At 49.2% G+C, this 17,749-nt stretch overlaps 1 protein-coding gene across 8 annotated transcripts in view; it reads right to left on the reverse strand.

The window, feature by feature from the left end:
- Nucleotides 1–17,749, reverse strand: part of LOC119942831 (myosin phosphatase Rho interacting protein) — a 253,516-nt gene that overhangs the window by 90,101 nt on the left and 145,666 nt on the right. For all 8 annotated transcript variants that reach the window (XM_038763815.1, XM_038763816.1, XM_038763813.1 and 5 more), the window contains one exon: nucleotides 5,566–5,650. In XM_038763815.1, coding sequence (XP_038619743.1) covers nucleotides 5,566–5,650 — 85 coding nt within the window. The remainder of the gene's footprint in view (nucleotides 1–5,565; nucleotides 5,651–17,749) is intronic.

Raw genomic sequence — 17,749 nt, forward strand, 5'->3', positions numbered from 1 at the left:
ACAAGATGAACAGGAGGCTCAGCTCCAAGTCTGCAGGGTCTCTGGGGATAGAGCTAGGCCGAGAGAGCAGCGGGAATTTCTGATTCCAAACAGCGCCTTACGGTTCACACTGGGCAACAGTCCCCTCAAGTCCGGCAAGTTGGATTTACAGTAACTTAAGCTCTGGACCGCTCCCTTAACACACACTGCTATTCCAAGCAGCTCCGCATAGTTCCAGAACCATCATCACAAAGGTCTCTTCCCATGATAGCGGAAGCTCCTTGTAGGAAGGGATGGTGGTGATGATGGTATTTGTTAAGTGCTTACTATATGCAAAGCACTGTGCTAAGCGCTGGGGGGGATACAAGGTGATCAGGTTGTCCCACGGGGGGCTCACAGTCTTAATCCCCATTTTACAGATGAGGGAACTGAGGCCCAGAGAAGTGAAGTGACTTGCCCGAAGTCACACAGCTGACAATTGGCGAAGCCAGGATTGGAACCCATGACCTCTGACTCCAAATCCCGGGCTCTTTCCACTGAGCCATGCTGCTTCTCTAAGGGAATGGCCATTATTCTAGACTTCCCAAGTGGTTAGTATGGCACACCTCATTACGTGAGCAGTCAATAAAGGCTATTTGGTTAGTATGGCACACCTCATTACGTGAGCAGTCAATAAAGGCTATTTCTACTCTACTATCCCTTGCCTAGTGCAGACGCTAGACTGTAAGCTCGTTATGGGCAGGGAATGTATCTGTTATAGTGTACTCTACCAAGCGCTTAGTACAGTGCTCTGCACGCAGTAAGAATAATATTAATTGTGGTATTTGTTAAGCACTCGCTATGTGCCAGGCACTGGTCTAAGCGCTGGGGTAGATAGAAGTTTATCAGGTTGGACACAGTCCCTGTCCCACATGGGGCTCATAGTCTCAACCCCGTTTTACAGATGAGGTAACAGGCACAGAGAAGTGAAGTGACTTGCCGCTCAATAAATGCAACGGACTGGCTGACTAGTGTGCACCTGGTGCGACTTGTCTTGCGGCTAGAGAAGTGAAGTGACTTGCCGCTCAGTAAATACGATGGACTGGCTGACTAGCGTGCACCTGGTGCGACTTGTCTTGTGTCTAGCATTTGCTGCTTCCCACGTGAGGGTAGGTGAGCCTTCTGGGTCCCTAACCCCAGTAACCGAGCCTCTAAGGAGAAGGGAGCTATTTTCAAGTTACGGGCAACAGCCTCAGCTCAAGGCACTCAACTGATGCTGAACCACAGAAAGGAAAGAAGGTCAAGGATCACGTGAAGGGCTATACCTCAGTGGTGTCCTCACCCGGCCCCCGCCGTCTCCCAACTGTCCTTGGCGGGAGGTTAGGTCCCACTAATTAGTCCTCGCCTTCACCCTCAGGAGGGTGGCGGGGCTTCGGAAAAAGGGCTGTCTGTGTGAGGCAGGGAGCACCCTCTGTCTCTGGAAAACCCGTGGGGTCGGGCCCCGATCGGTCCCCGGAGGCAGGGGCCGGGAGCATTCCGGCATCTGGGCTGATGGAGTCTTCCCCAGACGTAGTTACCTTATTTGGTGCTCAGGAGTCCTGCTCCTGTACCGTTTCCAAGGCGTTGCCATGACAATGCAACGTAACCCTAAACGATGTTATTCTGCCTGGGATTCTTTCCTTTTCAAAATGTAGCAGCCTCAAGGGCCTTGGGGGCGGGGGGTGGGTTCTGGATGAGTCTTGGGGGAGTATGTGCAGGCATGAAGATGCACAGGGGTGACTGCATGTACTCACCATTTTTACATGTGAAGCTGGGTGGAAATGTGTCTGTGTGTGCGGGTGCGTGTGCGTTCATGTTAACACTGATTGATTTTGTTTCTGTTCCCAGAATTCTCATTTTTATCCCAAGGAAGGGACCCAAACTCTGCACTGTCACTTGCCCCCAGGGTCCCTTCCCTCTGGCCTCCTCTGGGCTACAGGACAAGGCCTCAAGCCCTAGAAAGGCTGAAGGGAAGAAGGGAGCTCAGCCAGCCCGTTTTCTTCAGTCCCTTCAGGTGGAAATCCTGCTGTCACCTTGGGCAAGTGACTTAACTTCTCTGTGCCTCAGTTACCTCGCCTGTAAAATGGGGATCAAGACACAGGGACTGTGTCCAACCTGATGACCTTGTTCGAACCCCAGTGCTTTGAACAGTTCTTAGCACATAGTAAGCTCCTAGATACCACAATTATCAGTATTATTAGAAAGGAACTGGGGAGTTCTTGTATAGCTACAGTCGGGCATTTGTTCGAGGTTAGCACGTCACCCTATCCTAAAAAATGGAAACTTCTAAAGGACAGAGAACTAGGCTGTGTGCTGGTTTTGTCCAGCACGCTGGGGACATTCAAAACACATCAAACAGAAAAATCAGGCACAAAGACCACCATTGGCCGTCTGCTCCTTTCCATGAGGCAAGGCAGGTTTGAGAGGCAGCTGCTTCTCCTGCACACTCCTATCTTCCTCCTCCACATGACTGCTTCTCTACTCTTTCCCCTCCTCTTCTGGTTTTGGCTCACTCTAGGCCCTGGAAGCCCCAAGGGAGACTGAACGGGAAGAGGTGAGGGAAGGGATGAGGTGAGATATCACGAAAGAAGATTCAGCTCTCCTGAAGGGCTAATTGGATCCAGCAGGGATGCGAAGCCGAAGCCTGGGAAAGATTAATAGTAGCGGGAATGTCCCCTGGGTTGAAGGGGCATATGGAGGAGGAAGATTGAGCAGGTGATGGCACCTTGAGGCTGTGGAGACTGGAGAATGCTCCTCCCACCCTCTTCCCGGGACTGAAGAGCGGACAGCTGCTTTTAGACTGTGAGCCCACTGTTGGGTAGGGACTTTCTCTATGTGTTGCCAATTTGTACTTCCCAAGCGCTTAGTACAGTGCTCTGCACATAGTAAGCGCTCAATAAATACGATTGATTGATTGATTGATTCACCTTCCAGCCCCCCGGCCCGACTCCACCTCTCCAGCCCCGGCTGCTGAACCCTAGAGCACAGAGTGAGCAGCTCAGCTTCCCAATGTTCACAGCCCAGAGGGCAGGGGGAATGGGAAGCAAGACCCCAGGGAAGAGGAGTCAACTCCATTTAGGCTGGAGCATTCGCCTCCAATTCTCCTCCACTTTTCACCTCCAATGGCCCAAGACCCATAACAACAGACATCAGAGAAGCAGCGTGGCTCAGTGGAAAGAGCCCGGGCTTTGGAGTCAGAGGTCATGGGTTCAAATCCCGGCTCTGCCATTTAGCTGTGTGACTTTGGGCAAGTCACTTCACTTCTCTGCGCCTCAGTGACCTCACCTGTAAAATGGGGATTAAGACTGGGAGCCTCCCGTGGGACAACCTGATCATCTGGTAACCTCCCCGGCGCCTAGAACAGTGCTTTGCACATAGCAAGCGCTGAATAAATGCCGTCATTATTATTATCATGTACATTTTAAAATGGAGTTCGGAGGGAGCTAGCTGGGAGGACGTCTTCCAGAAATCACTGGCTCAGGATTCTCTCAGCCACGACTGCTCTGGGACAAAAAATGTTTTTGGGTCAGACAAGTTAATGATTGAGGTATTTGTTAAGCACTTCCTATATGCCAAGCACTAGGATAGATACAAGATTAACAGGTCCCACATGGGACTCACAGTCTAAATAAGAGGGCGGACATGTATTTTTAATGGCATTTATTAATCGCTTACTATGTGCAAAGCACTGTTCTAAGCGCCGGGGAGGTTACCAGGTGATCAGGTTGTCCCACGGGGGGCTCACGGTCTTAATCCCCATTTTACAGATGAGGTAACTGAGGCCCAGAGAAGTGAAGTGACTTGCCCAAAGTCACACAGCTGACAGGTGGCGGAGCCGGGATTTGAACCCATGACCTCTGACTCCAAAGCCCGGGCTCTTTCCACTGAGCCACACTGCTTCTCACGTATTGAGGTATGGATCAGGGAAATGAGGCACAGAGAAGTCACTTGCCCTGGGTCCCACAGCAGTAAGTGGCGGGGCCAGGATTAGAACACAGATCCACCGACTTCCAGGCCGTGCTATCTCCACTAGGCAACGCTGCTTACCCCAGGTGAGACGGTAAACTCCTTGACGGCAGGGATCATGTCTATTAACTGCATTGCACTCGCCCAAGTGCTTAGTACAGTAATCGGCACACAGTAAGCACTCAATAAATACCACTAATTGATTGGCAAGCCCTCGGTGGGCTATGGAGTCACAAGGGCACGGGCCCTGGGCAAGGCAGCCCTAAGAGGCACCTGGGGAGGGCCACAGTTCTCTTGTTCTCTGGCCATTGTGTGAGAATCCGGCCGGGAAGGACGGAAACGCACCTCGTATTCCTACGAATATTCCTATTATTCCTATTATTTATTTTACTTGTACATATCTATTCTATTTATTTTATTTTGTTAATATGTTTTGTTTTGTTCTCTGTCTCCCCCTTCTAGATTGTGAGCCCACTGTTGGGTAGGGACCGTCTCTACATGTTGCCAACTTGGACTTCCCAAGCGCTTAGTCCAGTGCTCTGCACACAGTAAGCGCTCAATAAACGCGATTGATTGATTCCTAGGATATGAGTGAGGGACCAAGGAGAAAGGGCAGTGGCAGTAGCAGACTCAGGTGAGGAGAGCCCAGGCTTGAGGGTAGAGGGCACCTGCCCTCTGAGTAGCGATGGGGAAGTGGGACCCGATGCCCTGGTTCCCTGCTGACGTCTGAACGGCCCGGACACGCATCTCTCCCTGCCGATCCAGCCCCAAAGGAGCAGGGAGAGGATTGGGGCCCTTGGGAAGGAATCTGAGCTGGTGGGATTTCCCCCCTTCCCTCCCCCCAATCCCGACTCCAGCCATGTGAGCCTCTGGGAGGAGGCGGCAAGTGAGTCACGGCCAGCACCAGCTATTACCATTTATAGTCAGAGAGCCCAGAGCCCAGAGTCCCCAGAGAGCACTGCTCCAGCCCCCGTGCTTCTTTCGCCCGGCCCCTCGCTTTCTGAGCCTCCTTCTCTCCCCCCTCCCTGTTATCGCCGAGGTCATCGCCTGCAAGGGGGTGGGAGTTTGGCAAAATTCCTTCCAGGGTTTTTTTTTTTGCGCAGGACAGACAGTCCTCAGCCCCCAACCTTCCCCACACTCTTCCCTCAGACGGCAGCGGTCAGTCCAGGGGGTCTGTAGTCTCATGCAATTCGACAACATGGGTGACACACACAGGGAACTGTGTGTGCGAGGGGGAAATGAGACGGAGACAGTCTCTCTCTCTCTCTCTCTCTCATATGCTCGGGAAGTGTCCCCCCGGCCACAGCAATCAATTGTATCTACTGAGTACAGTGTACCACACTGACCACAGGGAGCTTACTGTCTCTCGATGCAGCTGAAAGCTTTTTCCCCTTTCCCTACTAAGAGGCAAGAAGGGCGAGGGGTGGGAGTGTCAAAATCCGAAAATACCAGCACTACCAGGACCACCCCTCCCTTTCCCAGAGAGTCCTAGAGGAGCCCCAGATGATGCCCTGGTCTCTTGGGTCCTCAGTGAGACCCCCGTGGGCCACATCACCCCCTCCCAGTCACCACTAGCCAGAAGGGCCCCCATTCTAGCCTCACCTGCGGTGTCGGAGGCTCCACCTTCCGCTTCTTTTTCTGATTCTGCTTGTTGGTCCTGGGGTAGACGATGAGCATCTCCAGCCACCTGCAAGGAACATACACCGTCCCGGGTGAGACCCTCTTTAGCCCCCGGCTTCCCTTCTACCCACGGAGGACTACCATCCCCAGGCAGCCCGGAGCCCGCCGTCAACGTGGCAGTTCCAGGCCTCCCTTCAGTGTGGCAATTCCGGTTCTGCCTTCTGGCCCCGGGGGCAAAGGTCTGCGGGGCCCTGACTATACCCGGGGCGGGGCACTCCCGCGGCCTGGCATCACAGGGAGGGATCCTGAGGGATTTCCTCTCCATCCAAAACTGCTACCATGCCGATCCACCCATATTCTAGACTGTGAGCCCACTGTTGGGTAGGGACCGTCTCTATATCATCATCATCATCACCATCAATCTTATTTATTGAGTGCTTACTATGTGCAGAGCACTGTACTAAGCACTTGGGAAGTACAAATTGGCAACATATAGAGACAGTCCCACTGTGAGCCCACTGTTGGGTAGGGACCGTCTCTACATGTTGCCAACTTGGACTTCCCAAGCGCTTAGTACAGTGCTCTGCACACAGTAAGTGCTCAATAAATATGATTGATTGATTGATATTTACTTCCCACCTTGACTACTGCATCACTGATCTCCCCGTCTCCTGTCTCTCCCTTTTCCAGGCCATATTCACTCTGCTGCTCTGACCATTTTTCTGAAAAACCATTCAGTCCCTACTTCCCCCCACTCCTCAAAAAGCTTCCAATGGTTGCAACTCCGCATTAAGCAAAAACTTCACGCCATGGGCTTTAAGGCACTCAACCGATCACTCATATTTGATCATAATAATTGTACTTGGGGAATTTGTTAAGCATTTGCTATGTGCCAGGCACCTGTACTAAATGCTAGGATAGATACAAGAAAATAGGATTGGACCCATTCCCATGTCCCCTGTGGGGCTCTTGCTCTCAATCCCCATTTTTCAGCTGAGGTAGCTGAGGAACAGAGAAGTGAAGTCACCTCCCCAATGTCACACAGCAGACAAGTGGAGGAGCCAGGATTACAACCCATGCCCTTCTGACTCCAGGCCCATGCTCTATCCACTATGTCATGCTGCTTCTAATATTTATTGAGGAGGTGCTGTGTGCAGAACAAAAAGGTGGAGTCAAGACAGGTCTTCTGTCTTGAAACTCTCAGGATGGGAGGAAGGGGAATGGGTTGAAGAGGTCATTGGATTCCAGACAATGGTTTAGCCAATTTTGAACCTCTTCCCCTAAAAAGGTCATAAAATAGTCCCTCTGCAAAGCATTTTGAACTGTTTTCTATCGTAGGTCATGACGTTTTACAGTTCGAGGGTGAGAGCTAACAGTCCTTTCAAGCTTGTGTTTGGAGAGGCAGCGCGGCTCAGTGGAAAGAGCCCGGGCTTGGGAGTCAGAGGTCATGGGTTCTAAACCCAGCTCCACCGCTTGTCAGCTGTATGACTTTGGGCACGTCACTTAACTTCTCTGGGCCTCAGTTCCCTCATCTGCAGAATGGGGATGAAGACTGTGAAGCCCATGTACACAAACTTGATTACCTTGTATCCCCCCCCAGCGCTTAGAACAGTGCTTGGCACATAGTAAGCACTTAACAAATACCAACATTATTATTATTATTAGTATTATTAATAAACACTTGGGAGAGTATCAACATAACGGAGTTGGCAGACACATTCCCTGCTCACCAGGAGCTTACGCTCTAGTCCTACCAAACCTCGCTGATCTCCTACTACAACCCAACCTGCACACTAATTAATACCAATCTCCTCCCACCCATCACTGACCCCTTGACCACATCCTCCCTCGGGTCTGGAATTTCCTCCCCTTTCATATCCAACAACAGTCCACCACCTTCCCCACCTTCAAAGCCTCGCTAAAGTCACATCTCCTCCAAGAAGCCTCCCCACACAAAGCCTTTTATTTCCCTTATCCACCCTTTCCCTGATAAGCACCCTGATACTCACCCCCACCCCCCCAGGACTTGTGTAAATAGTCTTATATTCTATTTCTCCTAACTGTAAACTATTTTAAATGTCTGTCTGGAAAAATCATGATGGCATTTATTAAGCGCTATGTGCAAAGCACTGTTCTAAGCGCTGGGGAGGTTACAAGGAGATCAGGTTGTCCCACGGGGGGCTCCCAGTCTTCATCCCCATTTTCCAGATGAGGTAACTGAGGCGCAGAGAAGTTAAGTGATTTGCCCAAAGTCACACAGCTGACAGTTGGTGGAGCCGGGATTTGAACCCCTGACCTCTGACTCCAAAGCCCGGGCTCTTTCCACTGAGCCACGCTGCTTCTCTAATGTGGTCAGCTTGGCGCAATGGATAGAGCATGGGCCTGGGAATCAGAAGGTCACGGGCTCTAATCCCTGCTCCGCCACTTGTCTGTTGTGTGACTTTAGAAACTGGGGGCCCGTTGTTGGGTAGGGACCGTCTCTATATGTTGCCAACTTGTACTTCCCAAGTGCTTAGTACAGTCTGCACCCAGTTAGCGCCCAATAAATACGACTGAAGGAATGAAAGTCACTTCTCTGGGCCTCAGTTACCTCATCTGTAAAATGGGGATTGAGACTGTGAGCCCTACATGGGACAGGGACTGTGTCCAACCCGATTTGCTTGTATCCACCCCAGCACTTAGTACAGTGCCCGGCACGCAGTAAATGCTTAAATCCCATAATTATTATTATTTTTAGACTGTGAGCCCACTGCTGGGTAGGGACTGTCTCTATGTTACCAACTTGTACTTCCCAAGCGCTTAGTACAGTGCTCTGCACACAGTAAGCGCTCAATAAATACGATTGATGACGATGATGATGACTACTGTTCAATCGTATTTACTGAGCGCTTACTGTGTGCGGAGCACTGTACTAAGTGCTTGAGAAGCTACAATACAACACTAAACAGACACATTTCTCTACTGTACCATATTTTCCCAAGCTCTTAGCAGAGCGCTCTGCACCCCATAGGTGTTCAACCAACACTACTGATCGACTGAAGGACTGTGCTGAGAGGGAAACACTGGGCAGGTGAAGGGAAGCCCGGCACGACACGAGCCTCTCCCACCCACTACCTGCTGGCTTCCAGAAAACAAAACAAAAACTCTTCACCATTGGCTTTAAAGTACTTAATCATCTTGCCCCCTCCTACCTCACCACCCTATTCTCCTACTACAACCCAGCCCCGACACTTCATTCCACTAATGCTAACCTTCGCACTGTACCTCCGTCTCGTCTATCTCGCCACCGACCCCTCGTCCACATCCAACTTCTGGCCTGGAATGCCCTCCCTCCTCGTATCAGACACTTCAAAGCACATCTCCTCCAACATCTCTTCCCTAAGCCCTCCTCTCCTCTTCTCCCAATCCCTTCTGCGCTGCTCTTACTGGCTCCTTCATCCAGCCTCCCTCCCATCCCCACGGTATATGTGTACATATCTGAAATTTATGGATTTATTTATTTATATTAATGTCTGTCCCCCCCCACTATACTGTGAGCTTGTTGTGGGCAGGAATGTGTCTGTTTGTTCTGATATTGTACTCTCCCAAGCGCTTAGTAATAATAATAATAATGATGGTATTTCTTAAGCACTTACTATGTGCAAAGCACTATTCTAAGCGCTGGGGCGGTTACAAGGTGATCAGGCTGTCCCATGGGGGGCTCACAGTTTTTAATCCCCATTTTACAGAGGAGGGAACTGAGGCCCACAGAAGTGAAGTGACTTGCCCAAAGTCACACAGCTGACAATTGGCAGAGCCGGGATTTGACCCCATGACCTCTGACTCCAAAGCCCGGGCTCTTTCCACTGAGCCACGCTGCTTCTCTAGTACAATAGTACTAATACAACAGTACACTAGTACTAGTATAGTATTAGTACAATAGTACTAGTATTAGTGTTAGTACTAATAGTACTTTCATAGTACAATGCTATGCACACAGTGAGCGTTCAATAAATATGACGGAATGAATGAATGAACAGCCAGGACAAGGACAAGGTGCCAGCAGGGGTTTCGGCCAAGGTGCAGGCCTGAGACCCCGGGGTGGCCTGACCCAGGGCCCTAAAGCCATCAGGACACCTCGCCCAGGAGAACCAAGGTGCGCGTCAGCATTTCCATTACAAACCCCCCATTTTCAGGGGTTTATAACTCAGCCATAAAAATTCCCTCTAAGTGAGGGCTTGGCTGATGCCCAGCGCTGCTGCAGTTTGGAGCCATTTACGGCCATCTGGGCTGGGGCAGGTTCCAGTCACCCGCCTGCCGAGGAGACACGAAACTCCCCCTCCTCCTCAGGGGTCAGGGCTCTTTCCAGTCCCCATCCCCACCACGGCCGTTCAAATACGGTGGAAACAACAGAAATCCACTGGCGACACACACCTTACCCCCTTTCCACCACTTCCAGGAGTCTGCCGCGTGCCGCAGAAACTCAGGCCGTACCTCAGAGCTAAGAGAGGATCCTTGGAGCCCTTAATTAATAACAACAATAACTGTGGTATTTGTTAAGCTCTTACTATATGCCAAGCGCTGGGGCAGAAACCAAGATAATCAGGTCCCACATTGGGCTCACAATCTAAGCAGGAGGGAGAACAAGGACTGAATCCCCATTTTGCAGGTGAGGGAACTGAGGCAGAGAGAAGTTCAGTAACTTGCCTAAGGTCACACAGCAGACAAGTGGCAAAGCTGGGATTAGAACCTAGGTCCTCTGGGTCTCAGGCCCGTGCTCTTTCCATTAGGCAAACTGCTTCCCTGTATGGAGGGTGAGGACTCATTTTGCCTGGTTTCCCAGTGCTAGCCAAACACATTGGCTTTGGCAAGTCGTTGGACTGCAAAAAAATTCAGGGAGCACAGGCTCATTTAATCCACCCCACTCCCTGCAGGTAGCCCTTTAAAAAGAAAAGGTATTTGTTAAGCGCTTACTATGTGCTGGGCGTTGTACTGAGCACTAGGGTAGAGAAGCAGCGTGGCTCAGTGGAAAGAGCGTGGGCTTTGGAGTAAGTGGTCATGGGTTCCAATCCCAGCTCTGCCACCTGCCAGCTGTGTGACTGTGGGCAAGTCACTTCACTTCTCTGGGCCTCAGATACCTCATCTGTAAAATGGGGATTAAGACTGTGAGCCCCCCGTGGGACAACCTGATCACCTTGTAACCTCCCCAGCACTTAGAACAGTGCTTTGAACACAGTAAGCGCTTAACAAATGTCAATATTATTATTATTACATAAGATAGATTGGACACAGTCCATGTCCCATATGGGGCTCACAGTTTTCATCCCCATTTTACAGATGAGGTAAAGGAGGCAAAGAGAAGTAAAGTGACTTGCCCAAGATCACAGAGCAGACAAGTGGCTTACCCCACAGCAATACTTGACACATTGATATTTGCCTGGCTTTTCCTAATCTCTGGGGAATGGGATACTGCAACATCCCTGGGGAAGCCATCAGTCAACTCCCACTCCTTTATTGACCTCAGCTAAGTCTCACGTTGAACCAAATCTCTCCCACTATATTACAAGTCAGATCCTTCTGACTTCCAGGCGTAGGCTCTAACCATTAGGCCACACCGCTTCTCTGCTGCCCTCAGGAGAGAATGGGGACCTGGCTTGAGCATCCCTGGAGGACTTCCCTGGAACTCTGCTCCCATCCGAAGGGCTATTTGGATGAGCCGGGTGACTCTTTTGTTCTCCTACTCCTCAGAGGAGGAGAAGCGGCCTAGTGGGTAAAACGAGGGCTGGGAAGTCGAAAGGACCTGGGTACCAATTCTGGCTCTGCCACTTGTCTGCTGTGCGACCCTGGGCAAGTCACTTCACTTCTCTGGGCCTCAGTTACCTCATCTGTAAAATGGTGATGAAAACTGTGAGCCCCATGTGGGACTGTGTCCAACCTGTCTTAATAATAGTAATAATAACATTTGTTAAGCGTTTACTATGTGCCAGGCACTGTCCTAAGCGCAGGGGTGGGTACAATTAAATCGACTTGGACACAATCCCTGTCCCATGAGGGACTCACAGTCTTAATCCCCATTTACAGATGAGGGAACTGAGGCCCACAGAAGTGAAGTTAGTTGCCCAAGATCCCACTGCAGACAAGTGGCAGAGCCAGGATTTGAACACTTGTATCTACTCCAGTGCTCAGTAGAGTGCCTGGCACATTGTAAGCGCTTCATGAATGCCATTAAAAAAAAAAATCCCTCAGCCTTTTCATCTCCCAATGCTGATCCATTACTCTCAATCCCTCAAATTGGCAGCCATTGCTAGCCACAGATCAATCCAGACTGTATACCGTGAACCACCCAAGGAAGGGTTTGCAGCCCCAAGTGGAGATCTTGTCTTGTACCTGCTTCCATGGGCTGCCCACCCGCACCTTCCCGCTCAATCAATCAATCAATCGTATTTATTGAGCACTTACTGTGTGCAGAGCACTGTACTAAGCGCTCAGGAAGTACAAGTTGGCAACATATAGAGACAGTCCCCTACGCAACAGTTGAAGTTCTGACCCATCTCCTTTCCTACAGAAGGACCCTTCTCCCCTCCTGTGCCTCTGGGTCCTCAGCCCTACCTAGCTGTGCTCACCGGGCCCACCCAGCCTTTCTATCTAAAATCCCAATACTCAATCAATCAATCGTATTTATTGAGCGCTTACTGTGTGCAGAGCACTGTACTAAGTGCTTGGGAAGTACAAGTTGGCAACATATAGAGACGGTCCCTACCCAACAGTGGGCTCACAGTCTAAAAGGGGGAGACAGAGAACAAAACCAAACATACTAACAAAATAAAATAGAATAGATATGTACAAGTAAAATAAATAAATAAATAAAAAGAGTAATAACTATGTACAAACATATATACATATATACAGGCGCTGTGGGGAAGGGAAGGAGGTAAGATGGGGGGATGGAGAGGGGGACGAGGGGGAGAGGAAGGGAGGGGCTCAGTCTGGAAAGGCCTCCTGGCTCCCAAGCTTCCTTGCCCTCTGTTCCCATCCTGATGTTTGCAGAGGGTCGGCTGGGAAGGCAAATCAGACAGCACCGCACATCCGGCCTCGGTGTCCCTGAAAAGGCTGAGGCTGTCCAATCAATCAATCAATCACATTTATTGAGCGCTTATTGTGTGCAGAGCACTGTATCAAGCGCTTGGGAAGTACAAGTTGGCAACATCTAGAGACAGTTCCTACCCAACAGTGGGCTCACGGTCTATAAGGGGGAGACAGAGAACAAAACCAAACATACTAACAAAATACAATAAATAGAACAGATATGTACAAGTAAAATAAATAAAGTAATAAATATGTACAAACATATATGTGTCCAGCCATCGGACCAAAGGGATTCCACTAACGAATCCTCGCAGCCATCCTACTGGGACACTAATCAATAAGCCAGGATACTGTCCCGCTGCCCCAAGCCGAGGGTTTCAGCTCTGTTCCGAGGTCACTCAAGAGTAAGCCCATTCCACCATACCCTAGAAATGGTGCCTGTTTTGCTTATAATAAAAATAATAATAATAATGATGGCATTTATTAAGCGCTTACTATGTGCAAAGCACTGTTCTAAGCGCTGGGGAGGTTACAAGGTGATCAGGTCCCACGGGGGGCTCACAGTCTTAATCCCCCTTTTACAGATGAGGTAACTGATTATTTTGCTTATAGGCATAAGGGTTATGCTTACGCTATGACTACGCCCTCCTTTTCTCTTCTCCCACTCCCTTCTGCATCCACCCTGATTTGCTCCCTTTATTCATCCCCCCTCTCCCAGCTCCACAGCACTTATGTACATATCTGTATTTTTTTTTTATTAATGTCTGCCTCTCCAACTAGGCTGTAAGCTCACTGCTGAGGGCAGGGTATGTGTCTGTTCTATTGTTATACTGTATTCTCCCAAGAGCTCAGTACAGCGCTCTGCACACAGTAAGCACTCAATAAATATGGCTGAACGAATAAACGGAAAGTATCCCAACACCATATTGTGCTTGTGTTGCCTATTGGATTGTGGACTCTTTGAGGGAAGGACCAGCCATGACTTCTAGCTTATGCAGTCATTCCTACTGTCAGGTTTCTGGTTTCCATTACAGAGTCCAGATAAAACACTTGGAAGAATAGGGGAACACAGTTACTGTAACATGAATGAATTGTTTATAACAGATGAAGCTCTGACAGGATCCTGCAAAAACCCTGTGATCAGCCCTTACCCAGCGCTTAGTACAGTGCCCAGTACTTAGTACAGTGCCTGGCACATAGTAAGCACTTAAATACCATAATTATTAATTATTATATTGCAAAGGAGAAAAAATTGCAACTAGTTAAAATTCACTGTTTACTAGAAAATGATTTTAAGCACATGCTAATTGGTTCTGTGCAAAGTGCCAGAGAAAGGTCTGAGAAATACGAACACTAGTTCTCTTTGAAGCTTTTAAGGCATCTTCCATTTTCCACAACTTCTTGACTGGTGTGATAAAAGCCATGTACTATTTCAATTGTTTTAAAACCATCTTTTAGACGGTGAGCCCACTGTTGGGTAGGGACTGTCTTTATATGTTGCCAACTTGTATTTCCCAAGCGCTTAGAACAGTGCTCTGCACACAGTAAGCGCTCAATAAATACGATTGATTGATTGACTGATCTTCCCTCTAACTCGTAATTCCCATGTTGACATCACCATTTCTGGATAGCATCGTGGTTAGAGGAGAAATGGAACACGGCCTAATGGAAAGAGAAAGGACTAGGAGCCGGAGGGACCTGGGTTCTCTCTCAGCTCCACCACTTGTGTGCTGTATGACCTTGGGCAAGTAATAGTGTTAATAATAGCTATGGTATTTGTTAAGCGCTTACTATATGCCAAGCACTGTACTAAACAATAAGGTAGATACAAAGATAACCGAGCGGTACCAAATCCCTGTCCCTTAAGGGGCTCACAACCCAAGAAAGAGGGAGAAGAAGTAAGAGAAACAACATGTCCCAGTAAAAAGAGCATAAGCCTGGGGGTCAGAGGACTTGGGTTCTAATTCTGGCCAAATGCTCGCTGTGTGACCCTGGGCAAGTCACTTAACTTCTCTGTGCCTCCTTGTTCTCCTTCCTACTTTCATTCATTCAATTGTATTTATTGAGCGCTTACTGTGTGCAGAGCACTGTACTAAGCGCTTGGGAAGTGCAAGTTGGCAACATATAGAGACGGTCCCTACCCAACAGCGGGCTCACAGTCTAGAAGGGGGAGACAGACAACAAAACAAAACAAAACATATTAACAAAATAAAATAAATAGAATAGTAAATATGTACAAGTAAAATAGAGTAATAACTCTGTACAAATATATATATGAGTGCTGTGGGGAGGGAAAGGTGGTAGGGCCGGGGCGATGGGGAGGAGGAGAGGAAAAAGGGGGCTCAGTGTGGGAAGGCCTCCTGGAGGAGGTGAGCTCTCAGGTGGGCTTTGAAGGGAGGAAGAGATTGGCGGATGTTGGGAGGGAGGGCATTCCAGGCTAGGGGGAGGATGTGGGTCGGGGGTCGACGGCGGGACGGGTGAGAACGAGGCACTGTGAGGAGATCAGCAGCAGAGGAGCGAAGGGTGCGGGCTGGGCTGGAGAAGGAAAGAAGGGAGGTGAGGTAGGAGGGGGCGAGGGGATGGACAGCCTGGAAGCCGAGAGTGAGGAGTTTTTGCCTGATGCGTAGGTTGACTGGTAGCCACTGGAGATTTTTGCGGAGGGGAGTAACATGCCCAGAGCGTTTCTGCACAAAGATGATCCGGCAGCAGCGTGAAGTATAGACTGAAGTGGGGAGAGACAGGAGGATGGAAGATCAGAGAGGAGGCTGAGCCCAAGGTGTAACAGAGACCATGCCTCAGCTGCACATAGTGTACCCTTAGTACAATGAATAGCACGTAATAAACACCACGATTATTATTAAGTTGCTCATCCTGGCTTCTCACTGGCACGGGCACTCAATGGGGACACAATTCAATAGACTTTCTCGAATGGGCAGGTGACTTGGATCTCAGCTGGAGGACTGGAACCTAAAAGTTTCCAGAAGTGAGTACCATGGCCTTGTGTGGATATAGCACAGATCTAGGAGGAAAAAGGACCTGGGTTCTAATCCCACTCCACCACTCATCTGCTGTGTGACTTTGGGGCAAGACATTTCACTTCTCTCTTCCTCAGTTCCCTCATCTGTAAAATGGGGATTAAGACCGTGAGCCCCGTATGGGACAGAGACTCCCTCCAACCCAATCTGCTTGCCTCCGGCACGTACTAAGCACTTAAATACCACTGTTATTATTACCACCACCAGTCATCATCGTCATCATCATCATCAATCGTATTTATTGAGCGCTTACTATGTGCAGAAGACCGTACTAAGCGCTTGGGAAGTACAAATTGGCAACATACAGAGAGTCCCTACCCAACAGTGGGCTCACAGTCTAAAAGGGTGAGACAGAGAACAAAACCAAACATACTAACAAAATAAAATAAATAGAATAGATATGTACAAGTAAAATAAATAAATAATAATTTAACCCAATTTAACCCAAGTCTAATTTAACCCAAGAATAAACCTGCTTCCCTCTTCTCCCACTCCAAGTCCAGCAATTAATCAGCATTTACTGAGCACTTGTGTACTATACACTGTACTAAGCACTTGGGAGAGTACAATACAAAAAAGGTACATTTACCTGCCCACAAGAAACTTATAGACTAGAGGGAGAGACAGACATCAGAGGTGGCTAGGTACATAATAGCTGTGGGGCTGTAAGAGAGGTGAATATCAAAGTGCTTAAGGGGAAGTGACCTGGGGTCTAGGCAATTCAGAAGTGAGGGTGAAGACAGGGAAGTGACAGCTAAATTGGGGGAGGCCTCTTAGAGGAGAGGAGATTTTAGTAGGGCTTAGCAGGTGGGGAGAGACCATTTGCTTCACTTTTATCTCTGTGTCAAATTCAGAACCGCCCTGACGTGAGAAGCAGCATGGAGTTGTGAAAAGAGCCTGGGCTTGGGAATCAGAAGGTTGTGGGTCTAGTCCCAGCTCCGCCGCTTGTCTGCTGTGTGACCTTGGGCAAGTCACTCCACTTCTCTAGGCCTCAGTTACCTCTTCTGTAAAATGGGGACTGAGACTGTGAGCCCTACATGGGACAGGGACTGCGTCCAACTCAATTTGATTGTATCCACCTCAGCACTCAGTACAGTGCGTGGCACATAATAAGCCCTTAAGAAATACCATCATTATTAGTCCCCCACTAGACCAAAAGCTCCTTGTGGGCAGGGAATATGCCTATCAACTCTTACACTGTTCTCTCCTAGTGCTCAGTAGAGTGCTCTGTATACAGTTATCACTCAATACCACTGACTGTATCTGTTTCCAAACAGTGCTCAGCGCTTAGAACAGTGCTTTGCACATAGCAAACGCTTAATAAATGCCATCATTATTATTAAGCGCTTAGTACAGTGCTCCGCACACAGTAAGCGCTCAATAAATACGACTGAATGAATTATTATTACAACCCACCTCCCACCCAGCCCCCAGGCCAGACACTGGCAGCCACGGTACCACCAACTCTTGATTGTTCACTTTATTCACAGGGACAGAGAATCGGTGGGTTTTTGAAAATGCACAGACAACCCCAAAACCTCATTTTACCCTCCCCTCCTTCACCATCTTTGATCTCAGCTGCCTATAAGGAGCAAAGTACAGCCTGCTTGAGAGTAGAGAAGGATGATCCAGATCCACTGCCAAATTATTGAGATTTGACTGTACTAAAACTACGTGTTTTCTAGCTATTCATTGACAGTGGCCCCATTTCCTCCAACACCAGAGAGAATCTTGCAGGGCCTCTGCTCTGAGCTCCAGCTCTCCCACCGATTCAGATCAAAGCGTCCCTCTAGACTCTGCAGCAAAGTAAAATAGGAAAAGGCCATTTTGTTGTCCCCCTTCCCTGAAGCCAGGACCCCATTCAGTCCTGAGAACAGAAGCCATGGTTGTTGCTTCCTTTGGCAGGAAGACGACTCGCTTGGTAATGGAGCCGAGACTTTATCTGACAGAAGAATCAAGAGCTGAGTTGAAAGTGGCTTGGAGCCAGCCAAACAGGCCAAGGAGAAAGTGAGGCCGGGTGACAGGAGGGACAAGATATTACTGTCCCCCCTCCTGTTAGGGGGAGC

This window comes from Tachyglossus aculeatus, chromosome 21 (genome assembly GCF_015852505.1).
Source record: "Tachyglossus aculeatus isolate mTacAcu1 chromosome 21, mTacAcu1.pri, whole genome shotgun sequence".
NCBI classification, from domain to species: Eukaryota; Metazoa; Chordata; class Mammalia; order Monotremata; family Tachyglossidae; genus Tachyglossus; species Tachyglossus aculeatus.